The 20,037-nt window shown below is 36.0% G+C and overlaps 4 protein-coding genes and 1 pseudogene across 4 annotated transcripts; 1 reads left to right on the top strand and 4 right to left on the bottom strand.

Moving 5' to 3' along the window:
- Positions 1-398: 398 nt before the first annotated feature.
- LOC123221630 (E3 ubiquitin-protein ligase RHF1A-like) lies at positions 399-3,873 on the top strand. The gene is made up of 8 exons (XM_044644499.1): positions 399-758; positions 1,507-1,553; positions 1,683-1,745; positions 1,900-2,002; positions 2,125-2,429; positions 2,732-2,839; positions 2,952-3,303; positions 3,508-3,873. The coding sequence occupies exons 1-8, from the start codon at positions 618-620 to the stop codon at positions 3,514-3,516; spliced, it is 1,128 nt and encodes a 375-aa protein (XP_044500434.1). The 5' UTR covers positions 399-617; the 3' UTR covers positions 3,517-3,873.
- Positions 3,874-4,586: 713 nt separating this feature from the next.
- On the bottom strand, positions 4,587-7,400 carry LOC123221632 (annotated as a pseudogene).
- A 97-nt stretch (positions 7,401-7,497) lies between these two features.
- LOC123221631 (3-dehydrosphinganine reductase TSC10A) lies at positions 7,498-10,157 on the bottom strand. The gene is made up of 4 exons (XM_044644500.1): positions 9,460-10,157; positions 8,962-9,109; positions 8,371-8,661; positions 7,498-7,863 (listed from the first exon to the last, which is right to left on the bottom strand). The coding sequence occupies exons 1-4, from the start codon at positions 9,988-9,990 to the stop codon at positions 7,856-7,858; spliced, it is 978 nt and encodes a 325-aa protein (XP_044500435.1). The 5' UTR covers positions 9,991-10,157; the 3' UTR covers positions 7,498-7,855.
- A 1,726-nt stretch (positions 10,158-11,883) lies between these two features.
- On the bottom strand, positions 11,884-12,814 carry LOC123221633 (the record flags this gene model as incomplete). The annotated part of the gene is made up of 2 exons (XM_044644502.1): positions 11,884-12,423; positions 12,545-12,814. Coding segments are annotated over 2 exons (507 nt in total), but the record flags the coding sequence as incomplete, so codon positions are not given.
- A 1,150-nt stretch (positions 12,815-13,964) lies between these two features.
- LOC123221629 (NEDD8-activating enzyme E1 catalytic subunit) lies at positions 13,965-18,695 on the bottom strand. Its single transcript, XM_044644498.1, has 9 exons — positions 18,466-18,695; positions 18,226-18,389; positions 17,236-17,438; positions 16,224-16,456; positions 16,082-16,144; positions 15,932-15,988; positions 15,509-15,630; positions 14,928-15,045; positions 13,965-14,426 (listed from the first exon to the last, which is right to left on the bottom strand). The coding sequence occupies exons 1-9, from the start codon at positions 18,565-18,567 to the stop codon at positions 14,139-14,141; spliced, it is 1,350 nt and encodes a 449-aa protein (XP_044500433.1). The 5' UTR covers positions 18,568-18,695; the 3' UTR covers positions 13,965-14,138.
- Positions 18,696-20,037: the final 1,342 nt, after the last annotated feature.

Raw genomic sequence — 20,037 nt, 5'->3', positions numbered from 1 at the left:
TATTAAAATTCTAATAAATTTTAAAATGTTACATGATTATTTTTTAAATTAATAAGAGACATATTGAAAATTTAAAATATTCAAAAACATTTTAATTTTTTTTAATTTCCAAAGACTCTCTGAAAACTTTTTTAATGCCCTTAATATTTTAAAAAAATTATCATTTGCCCCTTAAAATTTTGAAAAGGGAAAATTAAAAATTTTATTCAAATGAATAATGGAATTTAGCAACATAAGAGAACGATGGGTGAGAATTTAGTTTTTTTAACTTGAAGGGTGGGAATACATTTGTCTAAACCTTGGTGGGGACATTAATACTAAGTAATGAAGATGAAAAAGAATTAAGTAAATAAGGAAAAGGAGGATTGATTCCGTTCAAAATCCAACCGTCTGAATCGGATAAAATTTCCTCTTCCTGCGTTTTTAGCCTTTTCTTCTTCTCTCGATAATTCTTTTCTTTTGACCATTCATACTCTTTTCTAGGGTTCCTTTCTTTTCCTTCGTTACATTCCTTACCCTCTCTCTCTATTTCCTATTTCAATTCCGCTTCTCCTTCTCCACTTCACGCCTTCTCTCTTTCTTCTTGCTTCACTGTCACTCTCAGTCTCATTTTGTCCATGGCCTCCTCCTCTTCTACTGTTCCTTCTCTATGCGAAAATCATATCATTTCCGCTTCGTCTTCTGCTGCTGTTGATGACTCTTTCGAAGACGCTTGCAGTATCTGTCTCGAGCCTTTCTCCACCGCCAACCCTGCCACTGTATAACTCATCTTTCTATTATCTTCGGTAGCTATCTCTTACAGTTTCAGTTGTTGTTTGTTTGTGTAATTTTAAAATTAAACTGTGCTTTGTATTATACTGTATGGTTTTGTTTGATCAGCATTGCCTTTGGAGTGCGGAGATCAAGTATTTGTTTGAGCTTTTATAGTTTCGGAAAATTGATTGTGGTCTTTCATATTCAGCAGCTGATAAAGTTGTGTTTTTCCGTCAACTGAAATTATAGTAGACAGTTTTTTTAATTAGGTTTTGATGGTTATCTAGTTGTTTATATCATGGATTGCGATGCGGGTTATTCAGGCTGTATGAGATTGATGCGATTTCTATGATATCGTTTGCTTTAGTTAGTAGTTTGTTAAATAGTGTGAGGCGTTTCTTTGTCCATCATTTTCTAATTAATAAAAAAACGTCCTTTGTCTAGTTGATCAGTCTTCCTGGTTAACCAAGAGACTTGAGAGTAGTTGTAAATAATGTTATGCCTTGCGTTGTTCATTGCTTCTGGTCTTATTTAAACCTGCTTCTCAAAAGATGTTTTTATGTTGTGGAATTTTGTCATCTGAAGTATCAATGGGGTTTCACTGGTGTGTTATTTCTTATAAATTGATTGATTATGATAACTTATGATTTTTTTTTTTTTTGAAATGATCGAGTCTAGGGACATCTGCTGTGAAAAATTTTTAAGACGATGATACTTCTAGCCTTGACTAAGCTTATATGCTTCTCTTTTCAGGTTACTAGCTGCAAACATGAATATCACCTTCAGTGTATCCTGGAATGGTAGGCTCATCCAAAATGTTTTCATATGTTTAAGTTCTTACCGAGATTTTGGATCAACACCTTCTGCCTCTTTTGCCTGTTATTTGATTTAAGGAAAGTTTCTAACTGAACACTTTTTCTTTTATTTAGGTCCCAAAGAAGCAAAGAGTGTCCAATATGTTGGCAGCTATTTGTCCTGCAGGACCCGGCCAGGTATATGACATTCCTCTTGAAAACTGTTCTGTTCATGTTCATGGATGCAGGTGTATTTATATTTCCTTTCTGTCCTGATGAAGCCAAGTTAATTGGTGTTTGCATTTGGACTTTAATTTTATCCTTGTTCTAATTCACTATTAATATTCTGTAGCCAAGAGCTTCTAGCTGCCGTTGAGAGTGAAAGGTGCCCCAAGTCAAGGAACATAACTTCCTCTGTGCCCAGTCCTTTTCATCAGGAATTTGATTTTGGACTGGTGATTGTTTAGTTTAATTTAATGTCATGTCTTAATTTCTTCAACTCTTTTCCTTGTTTGAATATTTGACTTGGTGAGAATGAATCTTCTAGTCCTTAAATTTGTAATGGATATTTTTCTAGGACCCCACTTACACGGATTATCCCGAAATTGAAGAGCGTGTTATGCAGCATCTAGCTACTGCACGTTATTTTCGCAGAAGAGAGTTGCAGAGAGCTGCTGGACTTGATCATTCGCAAGTTCTAGTTTTTACTTCTGCTGCAAATGCTCCTGGAATGTTGTCATCAAACACAACTTCACCAGATTCTAGCTGTTCATCATCTGAGGGGGATACCGCAACTTCTAGCATACAATCGGCTGCCAGTATTCAACATTCCTCATTTCTTTCTGGTGCTGCTGTAACCAGAGATGGCCCTTTTAGACCCAGGTATTTGCTCAGAACTAAAAGTCCAAATATTTTAAGTGTTTGTCAACTGCGATCCTCAATTAATCTGGTGAAATGATTTCATACTTTTATTTGTGGTTACAGAGCTTTTCTTTTTCTACATTTCAAAAACTTGTTGATTATTTAATTGCACAAGTGGATATCTGATGTCAAGGTTTTGAAACCTTTTGATTTGAAGAATTTTTTTTCATCCCACGTGTTTCTGTTCTTTTGCACACTCACACCTAAATCTTTCTATGCTTTGATCTAAACATAAGTAAAACCAATTGTTTTTTTTTTTTCAGAGTTATCTTTAGAAAGCCACAACCTGATAGTCCAAGGGGATCAAACCCAACCGAGATTCTCTCATTATCAGATTCTATCAAATCTAAATGGTCTGCTGCTTCAGCCAGGTAGATATATTGCAACTTGATTACATTTTGAACTGATAATTACTTGTTTCAACATGTAATCTGAAAGGTGCTTTTTTTTTGGGGGGTGGGGGGTGTTGGTGTTGTGTAATAGATATAAGGAATCAATCTCAAAAAGTACTAGAGGTCTTAAGGAGAGGTTGCTTGCTCGCAATAACTCTGTTAAGGAGTTAAGCAAGGAAGTGCAGCGTGAGATGAGTGCAGGAATTGCTGGTGTTGCAAAAATGATTGAGCGCCTAGATCTTGCCTCAAAACGAACTGGAAATTCTGTTCCTACTTCTGGTTGCACAGTGGGGACATCTAGTGTCTTATTTAAAGGAAAGGGTGTGCAAGAGAGTGCTATTAATAAGAAAAGTGGGGAAGTTTCACCAGATAATGGTTCAGATGTACCCCCTCCTGTCACTGGTGGTACCAACCCAGGTCAATTGGAAGTGATGCATGCACAGGTTTTCTTACTTTCCTCATAATGTGGCCCTGATGCTCTTTTGATAAATTATCTGTCTTGATGTTCAATGCAGCATAGGAAAACACAAGCTAATTTGTAACATATCTGGTCAATAGATTGTAAAAGATGAACATTCCATTGTTAAAAAAAGTTATATATATACCATATCTAGTTATGACTAATATTTGTTCCGTTTCTTTGGCAGAGACTTTGATGCTGTGAAGTTTGTAATTGGCCTTTTATTTTTATGTGTTATTGGATAATGCAAGCGACGTACAGTCAAGATACCAAACGCTCATTGGTCAGCATCCTGCATTGCCACCTTATGCAATTGCAAAGTATAAATTTAGGTTGGCGGGTGAAAACCATGTCATCAGTATAGCCAATAGTAGTTGTTTATATTGCAGTAGAGGTGATCGTAGAAATGTGGAGGAATTTCTCCTTCCAGTAGATTTTATTGGTTTGCACCTTTCTTTAATCAAGGAACTGATTGTACTGCTTTTGCCATGTTAACTGGTGCTAACATTATATGTTGTCAATTAATGATAATATTAAGTGTTTCTGTGGCCTACTTGAGTTCGATGAGTTGTTGTGTTGTTTCTTTTGGATTACTTGTTTTTTTGCTCATTTAGACTTGAAAATTTGTGGGCACATGGGAATACCAGTTTATATATGGCCCATAGATACTGAGATATTCAATTCTGGATAAGGTGTTGATGCTGCGTTTGCAGGGGAATTAGGGTTGTGTTGAATTCGAAATGAGTTTATTTAACTCAACTCAAGCGAACTTGAGCTTGAGCTCTGAGTTCAAATCTAAAATTTAAACATTTTCAAGTTCAAGTTTGGGTTTTAGAGGTTTTTAACACACCAAACGTGTGAGTCTGAAAATTTTTCATACAAATCTTGAGCCAAACTTAAAACTCAACTTGAGTTTGAATTCCAACCAAACTTGAACAATTTCGGGAGGGGTTCGAGTTTGGTTTGATTCAAATTCAACTCTGTACAAGTAGATTCCTCTCCAAAGAAGGGGCCTGGCATGGGCAAAACGACGGCAGATATTTTTCTTGATTTGTGCAGGAATTTCTTCCTTTCTATTTTTTTTTTTTCAAAATCAAAGCAAAGGAAATTTCAACGAGGTTGAGCTTGAGGTTGAACTGGTAGTGGAGCTCGCTTTGCGCGATAGTTTATGATCAACGAGGTTTCTCATCGTCAAGGCCTGTTAAAAGTAGTCAAAATGCTCATAAAAGCGATCTCACAAACACGAAGGTAAATATATGGAAATCATTAACCGGCTCATAACAAACAGGGAGAAGGTAGAAATATATAGAAAGCATATTCCTAAGATTAACATACTGTTTTTACCATGAACTTAATCATGATACCTGTAAAACACAACTTATTCCTAGAACAAGTAGGACATCATATAACAATGGAATAGGCACAAACCCACAAAAGCATCATCCCTTATTCTCCTACAGCAAGAAACGTTTTCAATAGGATACTTGGACAGCATATCGAACAAAAACATTATATCTGTCCCAACATGACCTCCGCGCCAGAAACCTTCACCTCAGATGGGGCTTCCTCTATATTGAAAGCCTTGATCTTTCCATTGTCTACGTATGCTGACCATCTACACACACCAACAATATTTTAGTAACTGACAATCGATGCAATTCAAAAACAATTTGCCCTTTCTTGTCTTAATGCTGGACCTGCCATTTCAATCAAAGGATGGATATGGTTTATCTTGTCTGCTGAATAAATTACTGTTTTTTTAGGAGTCATCACGGGAAGCAAAAGTTGATTTAATAGAGTAATAGAGACACATTTTTAATTTTCTCACTTTTTTTATATTAAAGAAGAAAATAAAGCTTGCCAAATTAATTGGGTCAAGCATTCTATGCAAATGATGTAGAATGTCTGATGAAACTTCCTTCATGTGTGCAAGATCCAGATGATTTTAACAAGAAATTATAGCTGTAACAATACCTTTCAGAGCGAGGCCCTGAGCAAAGCAGCAGAGAGATCTTTTCCCAAGTCCAAGCTCTTGTGAAAGCTTCCATCAAAGTCGCCATAAAATTCAATCTATTAAAAGGAAAATCGAAAAAAAAAAAAAAAAAGATGTTACTTGAGCCAGATTGGAGAAATTTGTTATCACCGCAATAAAGGAATATCTAAATACAAGTGCTACATGAGAAATTAGCACTAAATCTAAATTTTACCACTGATTAAATGCAGAATAAAATGGTTAACAGAGAAAAATCACGGTAAGAAAAAGAAAGTGTTTAGGCAGTAGGAAGGATAACAATTAACTAGCAAAACTGAACAGAAAAGAAAATTTTAGATATCCATCTAGGCAATAACTCTGGCTTGACTCAAGCAATGCATTAATATCTAATATCATTGCCCTGAACAAAGATGCTACAAGGACAATGAAGAAGAGCATCATGACTAATTGGTGCATGAATCATAACCAGATAATGAAGCACAGAACAGCACACATGTCATGATGTCAAAAATACACATCTCAAACAGAAAATCTTATACAACTCCAGAAGAATGTAGTAGAGGGAGCAATTAATTGCACAAATGGGACAAGTAGGTTAAACCCATTCAACATTCAAGTAGATGCTAAAGGCTAAAGAGAAGCTCTTAGTGAATTACTAATCCCTGATCATTTCTCCTCTTGAAGTAACATAATAAACTAAGGAAATAACTTACAGCCTCTTTGGCTTGAATTTTTTCAGCCCAGCCATTTAAAGCATACCGGTCATTGACAGCCACACAAACGACGATCCCTTTAGCCTTGAATTTATCAATATTATTCTTGTAACCAGGCACATGTTGCTGGGAACAAACTCCAGTGAATGCACCCTGGAACAATATATATAAAACTCTGTGAAACTATCAATCAAAACAAGACATCAATCAAGAAACAAAAGACATTTGCAAAAGTAGATGTTAGTATCTTTTGGGATCTACTACCTATCTTCCAAGACCAAATCCAAAATTTTTACCACATCCAAAAACTTTGGGCAAAATGGAGAGATTTCTCTTCATTTATATATTATGAAAGCAAACCCCATAGGAATGGCATTCAAATCACATGAAAAACACTGCATCCTTTATATTTTCACCAAAGTAATATTTAGATCCCTCCAATCAAAGTAATTCAGTCTATCATAACACTGGGAAGAATGCACACCTAATAGATGCTGCTTATTATCATTGTTTTCCTACAACGCAGTCTTTGATTTTTAAGCTTCGGCTTTTACACACAACTCCCTCAAGGAAAATGGGTTTTGTGGTGCCCATTAATTAAAGCATGAAAATTTATTCAACAATTCAATAGCTAGAAATATGAGGCTCCTACCAAAATTTAACTATCTTAGCTTAACCGAAAGGACATTACTCTATTCAAAGCTGATCATCAAACAATAAATTGTTCTAACAAAAGAAAATTAATTTTCAAGAAAATACTTAACAGGAAGCCCAAAAATGACCACTTTCTTGCCCTGAAATACATAGAACAAAAAAAATGGGGTGCTGCGGAGACTATATCAGAACCAACCGCAACCGATGCATATGCTCTTGATGACATTCCCATCCGAATCCCAACTACTACCGCTGACTTCAAAGCAGACGGTCTGCTACGCTTCAGAATAACTGACGCCATGTCTTGCCTGTTTGAGCTTCTTCGATATGCAAGCGTAAAAGTCGTTTAAACTCTAGCGGGTAGTTGACGTTCTATTTACAGGGAAAGCTGAGTCTATGTGACCAGGATAGCAAGAAGGGCTAATCATAGTGGCTGTGATTGACTACCTTTTTTTGTCATCCATACAACAGAATGTGATTAGACATCGTCCACCTCGGAAATAAATATAAATTAATATCCTAGAGATTCATCTCAATCAGAATTCATGAGCGAACTGAAAAGGACGGTTAGGCTTCTGCACGTTCCATGAGTTTTCAGCTGGTTCATAAAGCACTTAGTTTGATTATTTCACTAATGTCGGGTTCACGATTCACTCTGTGTTTACATATTTTATACTGAAATAACTGTAATTTCAACAAGAAGATTATAGATTTGTCTCGATCTAACATTGTCAAAAGCATTTAAAAACAAGCAAACTGTTTACTTTAATAAACCGTTTGGGCAAACTATAGTCAAGCGGCAACAATGTACGGATTATTGACATATGAATTGGGTTGCTGTGCGTGTAATTAATACGTCTAAGCTTCTTCATTGAGTAAAATTGTCAATGTAAAGAAGGTTTTTGTTATTCTTGCACAGAAATCATATAAAACAGTAAATTCAACATCATGAAGTACAAAGGGTACATAATCTATTGAAGGTCTTAATCTGCATTAGTCATTTGTTCCCAACTATAAAAATGTCTTGATGGCGGGAGTATTGCTTGTTGAGAATTATATAAGAATCTTGATTGAAGTCCAGTAATCACCTTTCAGCAATGTTCACAATCCATTGAGACAGCTACAAACCAACAGGAATGCCGTATGCGTACACATGTATCAAGCAGCAAGTACTTCTATGTACCTGAAATTAAAAATGGTTTAGCATTGTCACACTCCCAGCAACAACACCGTTTCACACAGCCAAAAATACAATGAAAAGGTGTCTCAAATAAACTCTGCCGAAAAATTAAAGATCATTTTAGAAAATAAAAATGCCTCTCTCACAATTTAACATTCACGGGGCATGCAGCTTCAAAACAGTATCCTACTTTAACTAATCAAACAGAAGACATTTGTGGTCTTTCAAGGAACAAGAAGAAATTTAAACACACACCAAACTGGATGAAAAACAAAAAAATCCAACAAAAGTGTTAAAACACAACAGTAAAACAAAAGATCATACTTATAAAACCATCTAAATCAAGCACTGCTCTGTTAAAACTCACTATGCTATATCATAAAATATGATGATATATGATATCAGATGTCAATTTAACTAACTTTCCAAAAACATTCAAAGTGGTACATTAGTTAGTAAGATGTATTTGATCCTCCGCATATATTATAGATCAATTTTCAGACTACTTACTTTTCTTTTCTGCATGCCACTTTTCAATACTTCCATACCAATTCCATTGAAAGTATAGACCAGCAAAGCGTATGATACCAGCAGTAACTACTTCAACAAATGCCATAAGGGATGATCTTTGCGGAGATAAACCGGCAGACGCAATGGATAGTAAAAGTCCCTCAAAGTTGCAAGGAACAAGGAAACTACCAGATTTTATACCATTTAAAGCTCTCTTGGCAACTTCATCTGCTTTCATTGCACCAGAGGAGGCTGCTATAATGCTGGTGAGCTGCGGTCTCCTCTTGGTTTCTGTGAATAAGTGGTACTTTCAAATTAACATGCCTAACTCAAGTACGCACAACACCAAACACAACACAAAAAGGAAGATTATGTTTGACATAATTTTGCAATTTCTCATATAAAACTGTTTCCCTTTTAAGATTTTTGGACCTATTTGAGGATTTCTAGTCCACAAATAAACCTACCTCAATCTCCTCTTCAATATAGTTTGTCAATTCCTTATAAACAAAACAGAACCAGAACCAAATATGAAGACAGACTTAAAACAAGTCTTTCTAAGCAGCCAAATATATTATTACAATACAATACCTTCCTCAAGACCAGGAGTCTCTGTGTCAGGAGGGAATATAAGAGAAACATGGATATTATCTGCAATAACCTCTTGCTGCAATGCTTCTGCTAAACCTCGCAAGCCAAACTTACTAGCTGAATATGCCGTGTAACCATAGACACCCACCTGCCCATAAACAAATCCCATGAAAACAACCAAAAATCCCCCACTTCCAGAACTAACACTAATTATTCTAATCAGCATGGGGCACCCCTGGAGTGCTATGAGAATCCTTTTTCTTTTAAAATTTGAAACATCATGTTAACTCACTAATTTAATTCATATTTATAACATCAGTATCACATGGTAACTTTGCAACAACATTACTCATTTATTAAATCACTAAGTCATCTTATAACAAACACAATTATGTCAAAGCTGTGATGCTTTTGTAAATGTTAAGTTCTATATTTTCCTAAACTAAAGTATGTCGTATTCAGCTAAGTGTTCCTAAACTATTTAAGGAATAAAGATACCTGACCAGCCTGAGACGACATGAGAGCAATTGAAGCTGGCCCATGACCTTCCCTCTTCTTCATTATCGGCAATGCAGCTTTGACCATATTAAAACTTCCCATCAAATTCACATCAATCATGAACCTCACCTCATCCAATTCCTGCTCCTCCAACTCTTGCGGCACGAACACGCCTTGATTAACCACCAACACGTCTATGGGCCCTGCCTCATTAACAGCCTTCTTCACAGCCTCGAAATTTCTAACGTCCGCCGCGTACGTCGCCACTTCGATTCCCGTGGCCAGGTGAATTGACTGTTTCGCTTCTTCCAGCCTTTGGAGGGACCGCGCCAGGATGGAGACACGGGCCCCTTCTTGCGCCGCTCGATGGGCCAGGGCCAGCCCGATTCCACTAGAACCGCCAGTAATGAACACGTGCCTGTTCTTGATTGGGATTTTAACCGGCTTCGGCCGTACGATAAGGTGCAGTATGAGGAGGAGAGATAGAGGGAAGAGGAGAAGCAATAGTAGGGAGAGAAAAGCGAGAGCCATAGCCGATGACGAAGATGGAACAGAAAGTAATTGAAATAAACGGTCGTGATGCCTTTAAAGTATGAAAAACGACAGTAGTGTCTGTACGACTAACGATTATGTTGCTTCGACTTATCCGCCGAGATCTAGCCACGTAAGCATTCTCCTTGTTTGACTTTCGGTACTGTTGCTTCGACTGATCCGCCCAGATCTAGCCACGTAAGCATTTCCGTCAGCTATGCTGCAGTCCCTGTCAATTCAGACCGGTCGAAAGTTAAGACGATGTAAGGGCACTTCCGTCTTTTAAGTAAAATAAATTTAAAAAATTGAAAAATTACAGGATAATAAAAAATTAGGGGGTACTATTGGCATTTGAATCGTCGAACATCAACAGGCTGAGAATACGAAAGCAGTAACAGGAGAAGCAAAGATTGCAATGGCCATGTTTCATTCAACTACCACACTCAATGGAAAGGGAAAAAAACCAGAAATCTTGCCCATGCCCACACAATCTTTCTGGTTTTACACTTGCAACTTCATATTTTTCTGGATAAAAATGAGCACCAACTTGCTAGGCCCACACAATCTTGTACCTCATCCTCATGACTGGTTTTCCAAAATCCAAAGGCACTATTAACTCATTGCAGCCTCTTCAAAAATCTTCTTCTTCTTTACAGAGTTATTAGAGGTGGAGACCAGTGACATTAAAGGCCAGGTTGTTAAGGGGCAGAGGTAAGCAGGCGAAGGGCAAATTGTGGTGTGAATGAGTGAAAGCATTCTTCAAATGCTAAAGCATCATTTCATTATCTTTAGTTTTCAATCTGAGCTGGTGTTCATGTGCCCACTGATCTCCTCTTCTGTGCTGGTGGGGTGTTTGAGATAGGCAGAACAAATGCGTAGGAACCCACATAACATCCATTATTTTCATTTAATAATTCACCGAATGTTTGATTTGATCTAGTTTTCTATGCAACTTGATGAGTACAAGATTTCCTTTCATGACTAAAATAAATTCCCTCTCATTATTCAAAGAAATTACAGCAAATATTCCCTAACCATACCCTTTTCTCTCTTTCGTGAGTGACATTGGAGGCCATTGAAAATTTAAAGCTTGCACAGCATTTGGTTGAATTTAAAAAAAAATAAAAAAGAATTGGTGAGTCCGAGGGATATTAAAACAGCAAAGTTAGTTATGTAATCAAGCAAGTTCTGGTTTTAGCATTTTAGCTTTAAGTCTCCAGACAGCCGGGCCCCTTGCAACAAGTGAGGTCATGTGAGATGGTGCAGGGTTGTCTAATTGAGAAAAGGAAAGTGAAAACCATATGGGAATTCAGGAATTGAAATGAAAATGATGGCCTAGACAAGATGGAAATGAAATCGGGATTGTTGAAAAAGGACTTGAGGACGGCAGATGTGAGATTAAAGAAAATCTTACGTGAAGGCAGGGATGTATTAAGATTAATGGCAGCGATTTAAAGATGCCAGTTTTTTCCTAGTTAATAGAAACCAAGAATGAACAGGAGCATACTTGAATATCTTCTAATACCTTTTGCTTTTTAGCTGTGCTTGCAACTAGCAAATTGCTTGAAGCTGTCTTTTCAGGTGTATGATTTCGTTTCTTATCTATTCAAAATATCAGCATCTTTTCAACCAAGCGGAGATTTTGACAAACAAAAGAGGATTTGTCAAGAACAAATCAAATTTCACTTCTGAGATTCTTCACTACTCTGCAGTGAATTGCAGGGGAAAAAAATAAGACCATTTACATTGAGACCTAAATGGCTAATTTCTTGTTCAAGATACTTATATAGCTTGAAGCTGTTGAGTTCTTGTCAAGTTTCCATAGTCTAGAGGAGAACATAGCATTTGCAGACAAAAGGGGACTAGAAGAACAGAGTACGGTAATACATCAGATTAAGTAAAATCAATATTAAATCAAATAATTAATTGCATTAATTGAACATGACAAGCTTATCCTATATAATACTCAACAACAACAACAACAACAACAAACATACATTAATTTTCATCACTGGAGAGACACAAAACCTTAGTGTACCTCCCCAACACCAACTAAAGAACGCTTAATTTAATGTACATATAATTATATGTATTAATAATAAAACCAGAAACCCTTGCCTCAGCACTTTGTTGAAGAGATTAGTAGTGATTACTGAATTTTACACTTGATGGAGATGTATCCATAATCAATCCATCTTAGCCTTTTTTGGAGCTAAAAGAATGGTTGTAAGATGATTCTTGAGAAACTGTTCTTGCTTTATAATGATGCCTGTGGGATTTTGAGTTGAATGAACTGAATCTTCCCTGCCTGTGCTTTCTTCTTGGTTGCGTCGACTGAGGGATAAAGACTCCAGTTCCTTTGCTTTCTCTTCTACAATTTTGCTCAAAGAAAAATGGGGAAGATGCTGTTGGATAGTTTTCTCTAGGGAAAGCCTGAAATTTTAATTTACAGCCAAATTTGGTTCCCTTAAAGCTCAGCTGTGTACACCTGAAGCAAGAACAAGAAAAATGCAAGAAAGCAAAATTACTCTATAGAAAAGATCATGAAACAAACCTGGAAAGAAACTGAAGGGCATCTTGCAACAGGGTCCTCATTATCATCCATGATGAGAAGAGATATTTGCTTGCTTAAGTCTGCGAAAAACAAATCGTCCTCTACTTCCATTGCCACTCGAAGAAGTAAGAACTTGAACAGAAGCAAGAAAAAAGGGAGAAAAAGATATTCAGCTAATAAATCTTGGAAACTAATTCCTCGAACTTTTTCTTTTCTCCGGTGCAATTGGATATAAGTGTTATTAATAGAGAAAGGCAAGAGATGGAAGAGTTAAAGTTAATATGGGTTATGCATGTGGGGTGGTGGGGTTGGCCAATCTGGCCAAGCCCCACAAGAATCATGAAGTGTCGTCATGATATTATCCAGTTAAAGAAATAGACGAGGAGCAGCAAGTAGCAGCCCACAACCAGATATCTAATCCAAGATAGATTCCATCTGTAGCATACTTGGCTGTAAATGGGTGGCTATCCTATCACTCTTTTTATCTCTTTTTCATCCCCCAAAACAAAACTAGTCCATAGTCCACAAATATTTGTCACTAAAAACTTCTTATCTGATATTTGATGGAGTTTATATTCAGTTTATTTCAGCATTAATACTATGCAACAAAACAGTCAGTGTAACTGCCAGAGGATCTATCAACTTGAACCTTGTCTGTAGGGTTGACCCAAAAGTGACCACTAACTAAATTCAGCTTTACATGAGTTTGAAGAGTCGTATGCCAGTGTACTTACTACTGGGATTCTTAAAAAATTCTCAAATTGGTTGTAAATTTTCCAGGATTAGCTTAGCTCCTTGAAATAAATGTGAAAAGAATTAAATTTTCTATCAACTGGCCGTTTGAGTTCATCTTCAAAGATTTAGAATACGAGGTCAAAGATATTTTGGAAAAATGCAAAACTTGTCCCACGGGCAATGAGAACCCTCTTTTCTCTTCTTTTTCTTTCTTCCAACTGCAGAGCCAGCTGCATGGAGTACTTTTTCTGCGGACAGCAAGAAGTTTGAATTATAGGAGTCATTTGGTCCACACGGTTTGCTGGCTGGCTTAGGGACCCGCCCATATGCTATAGCATAATGGCGCACGGATCTTCGTTACCCCTTGATTTGATGTTTTGAAATCCTGATTATTCTTACACCTTTAAATAAAAATTATGCATTTATTTTGTCTCCCTTTTCCTTGGAGCTGAGTGACATTTCGTTGCAATGCCTGCAACTAATGTTTTCCTGATCTTGGGATGCCAGTCTGCCCTTTGCGTTACAGAGAAAGAAAAGAGAGATACTGTGATTTTGCAGAGCCTTAGACAAACAGAAAACATTAGTAAGGTGATTCTAATTATATGCGCAGGGGATAAGTTTTCCCCATTATTTTTCATATAAATACAAGATCTAGGAACCTAAATGCATACGCAATGACAATATATGATCTTAGAAAATTTTGTTAATATCATTGTTCTCTCGGTAACAGTAACAGAAAATTTGGAAGAATAATCTGTGAGAAAATTACAGAGCCATCCACCTATTTCTACCTTTTTCCCACAGTTTTCAACCTTTCCAATTTGTGATATGGTTTCAAGAAGTTGGTGCAATTAATATATCATGCCCCTCCAGCCATATCCATATCTGTAACTCCATCTATTCCTTTGAATACAACTCGCAATTTTCTCAGAGATGAGTTCTTCTTGTCATTCTTGCTGGTTATACCACTCACATGGACAACATCCTTCGGAATCTTACCCAGAAGGTCATAAAGTGGTAGACTAAGGTTTGGTCGGGTCATCTCTTCTAGAACTGGTGGTGCTTGCATATACAGATTCTTCCCATGGTGTGCAACACTTGCTTTTGATAAAAGCAGCTTTGGATGCTCTTCAAGTTGATGAATGAACTATTCCAACAAAAAACCATCAATCAGATATGTGCATGCACACTTTCACTACACTAGCTAGCATTCTAGGGCTCAGATCAGCTTCAATAGATAAGTCCATGTCCATATGGTCCATAGCTTATCAAACAGGTTAATTCCATTTAGATACTACTAGGGAGGTTGAAGCATTATTCTAATTTTAATAATCATGGGCCAACAGAATCTCAAATTATTGGAATAAAAGAAAAAAAACACAGACTGGTTTGATAAAAAATCAGTCATAAGAATTTGGTTCTTGGGACAAGCTGAATGAAACAAACTCTAAGCTGACTTCTATGTCCAAAACCAAGATGCAAACAAGGCCAAATTTATGGTAATCCACAACAATGCTTGAACCCCAAGTCACTGCAGCTGAACAAGTGACCCAAAAAGGGTATATTATATCCATGATCACAAACTAAAAAACTATAATTTATTTGCCAAGACAGTGAGAGAAAATTGGCCAAGAGAGATAGAAATAACCTTTTCTAATGTAACTGAAGTGTCCAACTCAATAAGAACCCCCGGACCACACACAAGACAATCCTTGTCCCTCACAAATTCAGTAACTTTTACATGTAAACCTCCCACTCCATTATACCTGCAAAAAGGTCATTGAGATTAGTAGTCTGACCAAATGTTTATCTACAGAATGAAACCAAAATACTTTCTCCTTAAACTTGAATATAAAAAAAATTAGGGACCAAAGATTACCAGATACAAGTAAGAAACTGAAGGATCTAGTCTATTACCATCTCTCTCTCTCTCTCTCTCTCTCTCTCTCTCTCTCTATATATATATATATATATATATATATATATATATATATATATATATAAATCTGGTTTGTTTCTTTGGTTGAGTCAAAAAATTTAGAAACAACCATAGTTACCCTAGTATCATTATGATCAAAGAAAGAATACAGTTCACCATCTATCTATATATTGAGTATAATCAAGCCAAAATATAGCACAGCCTTTCAAACAATGCTTTTTCAGAAAAAGTGTTGCCTTTTTTGAAAGTAAAATCATTATAAGCAAAACATATAAAAGAGTTGAACATACGTTAAATAGTTTGATAGAGTTTTGCTACATCCTGATGCAATCTTCAAGGTTTCAAGGGCACATGCTGCTGATATAATTGCATTGGTGGAAGCAATTGCTGGTATGATGTTCTTCACCACACCCTGTAAATAATAAAGAGTTTACTGTAAAGTGGGATATCACATCAAAGAGGTAGAGTACAAAGAATAATTTTTTGTAAAAAAAATTTCAAGCCCAAAGGGATAAAAAAGTTATACCAAGGATCTTGAGAACATATATATATGGAGAGAGAGAGAATTTTGATTCAATACTACTTTGTTTTCTTTACGTAGTCATATACTGACAATACAACAAACGACCCCAAAACCAAATCATACCATTATCAAACAAAATTAAACAACTTAAAAGAAATTAATACATTATAATCGTGGAATGAATCTACACCTGGGTAAGAGAATATGTAACTCCTGGAATTCCAAAAAGCTCAGCTCTCTTGACAGCCTATGGAAATGGATATCAGTAGCTTTAGTAAAAGGTGCAACAATGAAAATCAGTACCAAGAAAAACACCACTTAGTAACTCCATATATTCAACCTCGGCGTAGACCCACTTCATATGTTCTGGGTCATCTGCATCAAAAGCCTTTCCACTATGAACCTGTAAATAAAAGCATGATAAGATGACACACAATAGGCCTAAAACATCAGTTGAAAATGAGAACAAAGCAAAATATAACCTCATCCCATTTGATTAAGTGGGCATATTCAATACAATGGGCAGCATTTCTAGGGGTTTCTGCAAGAGTGCATAAAGGAAACTTCACTTGAGGCGGGAATAGCCAGATTGTACACTCAAAGCATGGTGTGACCCCTGGTAAAATAACCCTTGCATGACCTTTGAAACCTTCAGTCCCACCATCTACCATAGGTTTTATTGTTTCTTCTTGCGGTTTGTCATCAGAATTGTACTCTATATTTCCCAGAAAAAGATGATTCACAATATTAGAATAAGCATAGCTTAGGATGCACTTTAATAATATATTTTTTTATTTCCATATAACAATATAAGGTTTTCAATAACAAAATTTTAGATTCATGACTTAAAAAGAATTGTCACACAAGAAAGTCAGAAAAAGGAAATTCCAAATTAATGAAACCTTGCAGGGCATTGACAAGGAAAAGGAAACCATTTATGGAACTGCCTAAAGCAGCTTTTCCAAGCAGTATCATTGGTGGAAAACCCATAAGACAAAACGTATTATTTTCCATGACCAAAGTCATTCATAACCAGAAGGTATAAGAAAACCAAAAGAAAAAAATCAGAGCACTATTGACCATATAGAGTATGCCACAATTAACTTCTCTAATTCATTCATCTACGGTATATATTTACACAATTTTACCAAGTTCATGACACAAGCATGAAGCTTCCACAGCATCCGTGCCTCATGTCATTCCATATAGAACACAAACTCATGTTATAAAAAGCATGCCCACAAAACAATTCACACATTGCCTTTTGACCAAGCAAAAACTTTATCATCACAATTATGGAGAAGGAAAGCTCAATAAAGTAATTTGATGTTAATACATATGAGGTCAAACAAAACACAGAAAGAGATAAAAAGATAAGGTTAGGTCAGACAAAACACAGAAAGAGATAAAAAGATAAGGTTAACTTCACAGAAAAGATAAACACAGAAGATATTGAGAACATATGAGAAAAATTGAAGAGATCAAAATAATCACCAAGAAAACTACAAGCTACAGCATTTATGTAGCTCCGAGCCTCAATGGAATCAAGACCAAGGACAATGATGTTAAAATCATTATAGAATTCAATTTCTTTGTCCTCGATCCGGCAAAAATGAGGGACTATATTCACATTACTAACTCTTTCCATGACACGCTTAGCTGCAACCTCAGCCTTTGGCTTGCCAACATCTTCCATCCTACGTTAACAATACCAAAACTATATGAGATATCAAATTGAAAATTCAATAACCATGAACCCATAACATCTAACATACGAAAAATTCAATTTCTTTGTTTCTCAACTTATTAGAGTATAAAGACTCAAAATATATGAAGTAAAATTTCTATGCAATAGAGAAAGAATCCATGTGTGGCATTGTATTCATAAAAACAGGATAGATAGTGACTAAAAAATAATTTATAATACTAAACTAATAATAATAAGGAAAACCACTACCCTCATAGCACTTCTTACTTACAATTATCAACACTTTATGTATCTCGATCACAATATAAAACCACAAAACCCTAGCTCAGGTTTAAGTAACTTGAATTTTCCTTGGTTTGTTGATAGCAACTCAGCATCATGCTACTAAAAAACATACATAAAGATGTGTTTAACTGCTAATATGAAACAAAACATCGTATTCATAATACTGAATAGATAGTGACTAAAAAATAATTTATAATACTAAACTAATAATAATAAAGAAAGCCACTACCCTCATAGCACTTCTTACTTACAATTATCAACCCTTTATGTATCTCGATAAACAATATACAACCACAAAACCCTAGCTCAGGTTTAAGCAACTTGAATTTTCCTCGGTTTGGTGATAGCAACACAGCATCATGCTACTTAAGAAATGCATCAAGATGTGTTTAACTGCTAATACGAAACATAACATCGATTTTGAATAATCCCAAGAAAATTGATCATAAATTACAAAATAAAAAATCGATACGCTTAAATTAAAAGAAAACCTGAAAAGAAACTGTCGATTGAGGTTAGAAACTTCAATACGGTCCATGTCAATAACCTCTAGATTCTTGAAACCCGATAAAGCCAAGTCTTTTAAGAGTTCACAGCCTAACCCACCAGCCCCTACCACCAAGACTCGCGCATAATCTCGGAGGTCATCTCTCAACTACAGCAACAAAAAAACCATAATCGCAAGCCATGTGTTTGTTAAAATGCTAGGAAGAATGAGACTGAGTAATTACCTCAACGCCGGGTTCAAAAGTAGGCCCGACGAGATTGCCGGGTCGGAGAAGAAGCTTGTCCAGGTCACGTGATCGACTGTGTGTAACGATGGAGTCAGCCATTTTAGCAACACTCTGTTGCTATCTATCGCTCTCTCTGAATCTCTGGTGGTGGCTTTCTTTCAACAGCGAATGAAAACGTTCGTCTGAAAGAGAGGCACAAAACGATGTAAAATTACGTGGGCTGGGGAAGCAGTGTGTACTATAGCTTGGCCTCAACGCTTGGCCTTCTTTTGCAATTTTTTTATTTTCTATGACGCCCCTGAGATTTAACGAAATTATAGAAGGCACAAATTTTTAAATGGGATACTAATTTTCTTATCGGTTATAGCTGATAGATATTTGTCAAAGTTTATTATAACACAAAGTTTTAGAATAATTAAAAATATAAATTTGGTTTTTTCTTATCATATATTCAAAAAGACTTAATAACTGACGTTTAAATTTTGAGAATATTATAAGAAAATTTGAAAATAAAAAAATATATTTTATTACTATTTTACCCATAAAATAATTATTTTTTATAAACATTTCAACGTTTTATTGTAAATTTTTTGAATATTTTTATTTTTTACTAATCTTATAAGGTAGACACATCAAAGGGTTAAGTCAGTGTGTGGTGTGACCTAACCGTCTCAAATTTCGCATTATCTATAAAATTTTGTGAGCCTTGTTGGGTTTTAAGGTTAGTTAAAAATAATTTAAAAATTAAAAATTATATATAATAAAGAATCGAACCGTTAAAAACTAAGAGAAATGACCCACAAGGTCTTAGACTATGTGTCACGCCTTACCATGTCAGATTTAGGCCAACACAACCCACTTGTACGTCTGCTCTCTGATAGGCAGAAAATTGCCTTGAAATAAGTGAATAAGCAAATGCTTTGGGCTACCCAAACTGATGGACAAGAGTGAACAGGGACCAGTTTTAGATTATGATTTTGTCCAATTTTTAAAAGTAGATTATTAGATTTAGTTTAGTTTAGATTATCAAGTTAATTAATGATTAGAATAATTGCTTTAATAATAAGGCCAAACGACTATTTTCCACCTAAGGTATGCTGTAATGATAAGTTTTCATCCTTTAATTATAGAAACATCAAATACTTACCCATGATTAGTTAAAAATAATAGTGATAAGGATAAAATCATCATTTTCTCTATAATATTAAAAAATAATCTATTTTATCCCCCTAAACTTTGAAAACTAAAATTTTTCGTCAGCCTAAGTTTAAAAAAATGGCAATTTCATCCTAGAGTTTGGTTTTGAAATCTCCGACTCCATTACCGACGGTCTCTCCCTCCCGAGTCATCCTCTCCTTCCGACGATTTTTTTCCTCTCATTTGGAGGTCCGATCAGCGTTGGAGATGTCTTGGGAGACGAAGTTCTTCGTCTCCCAAGGCGTCTCCGATGCCGATTGAATCTCCAAATGGGAGAAAAGAGATCACCGGAAGGAGAGAATGCTTCAGGAGGGAGACGTCGTAGGCAACGGAGTCAGAGAGGTCACCAGAGATTTCAAAACCAAACCCTAG

Source organism: Mangifera indica, chromosome 7 (genome assembly GCF_011075055.1).
Source record: "Mangifera indica cultivar Alphonso chromosome 7, CATAS_Mindica_2.1, whole genome shotgun sequence".
NCBI classification, from domain to species: domain Eukaryota; kingdom Viridiplantae; phylum Streptophyta; class Magnoliopsida; order Sapindales; family Anacardiaceae; genus Mangifera; species Mangifera indica.
Note: the sequence above shows the minus strand (reverse complement) of the source record. Positions and strands in the feature narration are given on the sequence as shown.

What these genes read in the sequence shown, in the direction of transcription:
- LOC123221630 (XM_044644499.1), top strand. Translation starts at nt 618, where the DNA reads ATGGCCTCCTCCTCTTCTACTGTTCCTTCTCTATGCGAAAATCATATC. An exon ending in CTTCAGTGTATCCTGGAATG is followed by an intron (nt 1,554 to 1,682) that starts GTAGGCTCATCC and finishes TCTTTTATTTAG; the next exon opens with GTCCCAAAGAAGCAAAGAGT. An exon ending in GTCCTGCAGGACCCGGCCAG is followed by an intron (nt 1,746 to 1,899) that starts GTATATGACATT and finishes AATATTCTGTAG; the next exon opens with CCAAGAGCTTCTAGCTGCCG.
- LOC123221631 (XM_044644500.1), bottom strand. Translation starts at nt 9,990, where the DNA reads ATGGCTCTCGCTTTTCTCTCCCTACTATTGCTTCTCCTCTTCCCTCTA. An exon ending in TGTCGTCTCAGGCTGGTCAG is followed by an intron (nt 9,110 to 9,459) that starts GTATCTTTATTC and finishes GTTTATGGGCAG; the next exon opens with GTGGGTGTCTATGGTTACAC. An exon ending in GACTCCTGGTCTTGAGGAAG is followed by an intron (nt 8,662 to 8,961) that starts GTATTGTATTGT and finishes ACTTATTCACAG; the next exon opens with AAACCAAGAGGAGACCGCAG.
- LOC123221629 (XM_044644498.1), bottom strand. Translation starts at nt 18,567, where the DNA reads ATGGCTGACTCCATCGTTACACACAGTCGATCACGTGACCTGGACAAG. An exon ending in ACTTAATCAAATGGGATGAG is followed by an intron (nt 16,145 to 16,223) that starts GTTATATTTTGC and finishes TTTTATTTACAG; the next exon opens with GTTCATAGTGGAAAGGCTTT. An exon ending in TTACATATTCTCTTACCCAG is followed by an intron (nt 15,631 to 15,931) that starts GTGTAGATTCAT and finishes TATTATTTACAG; the next exon opens with GGTGTGGTGAAGAACATCAT.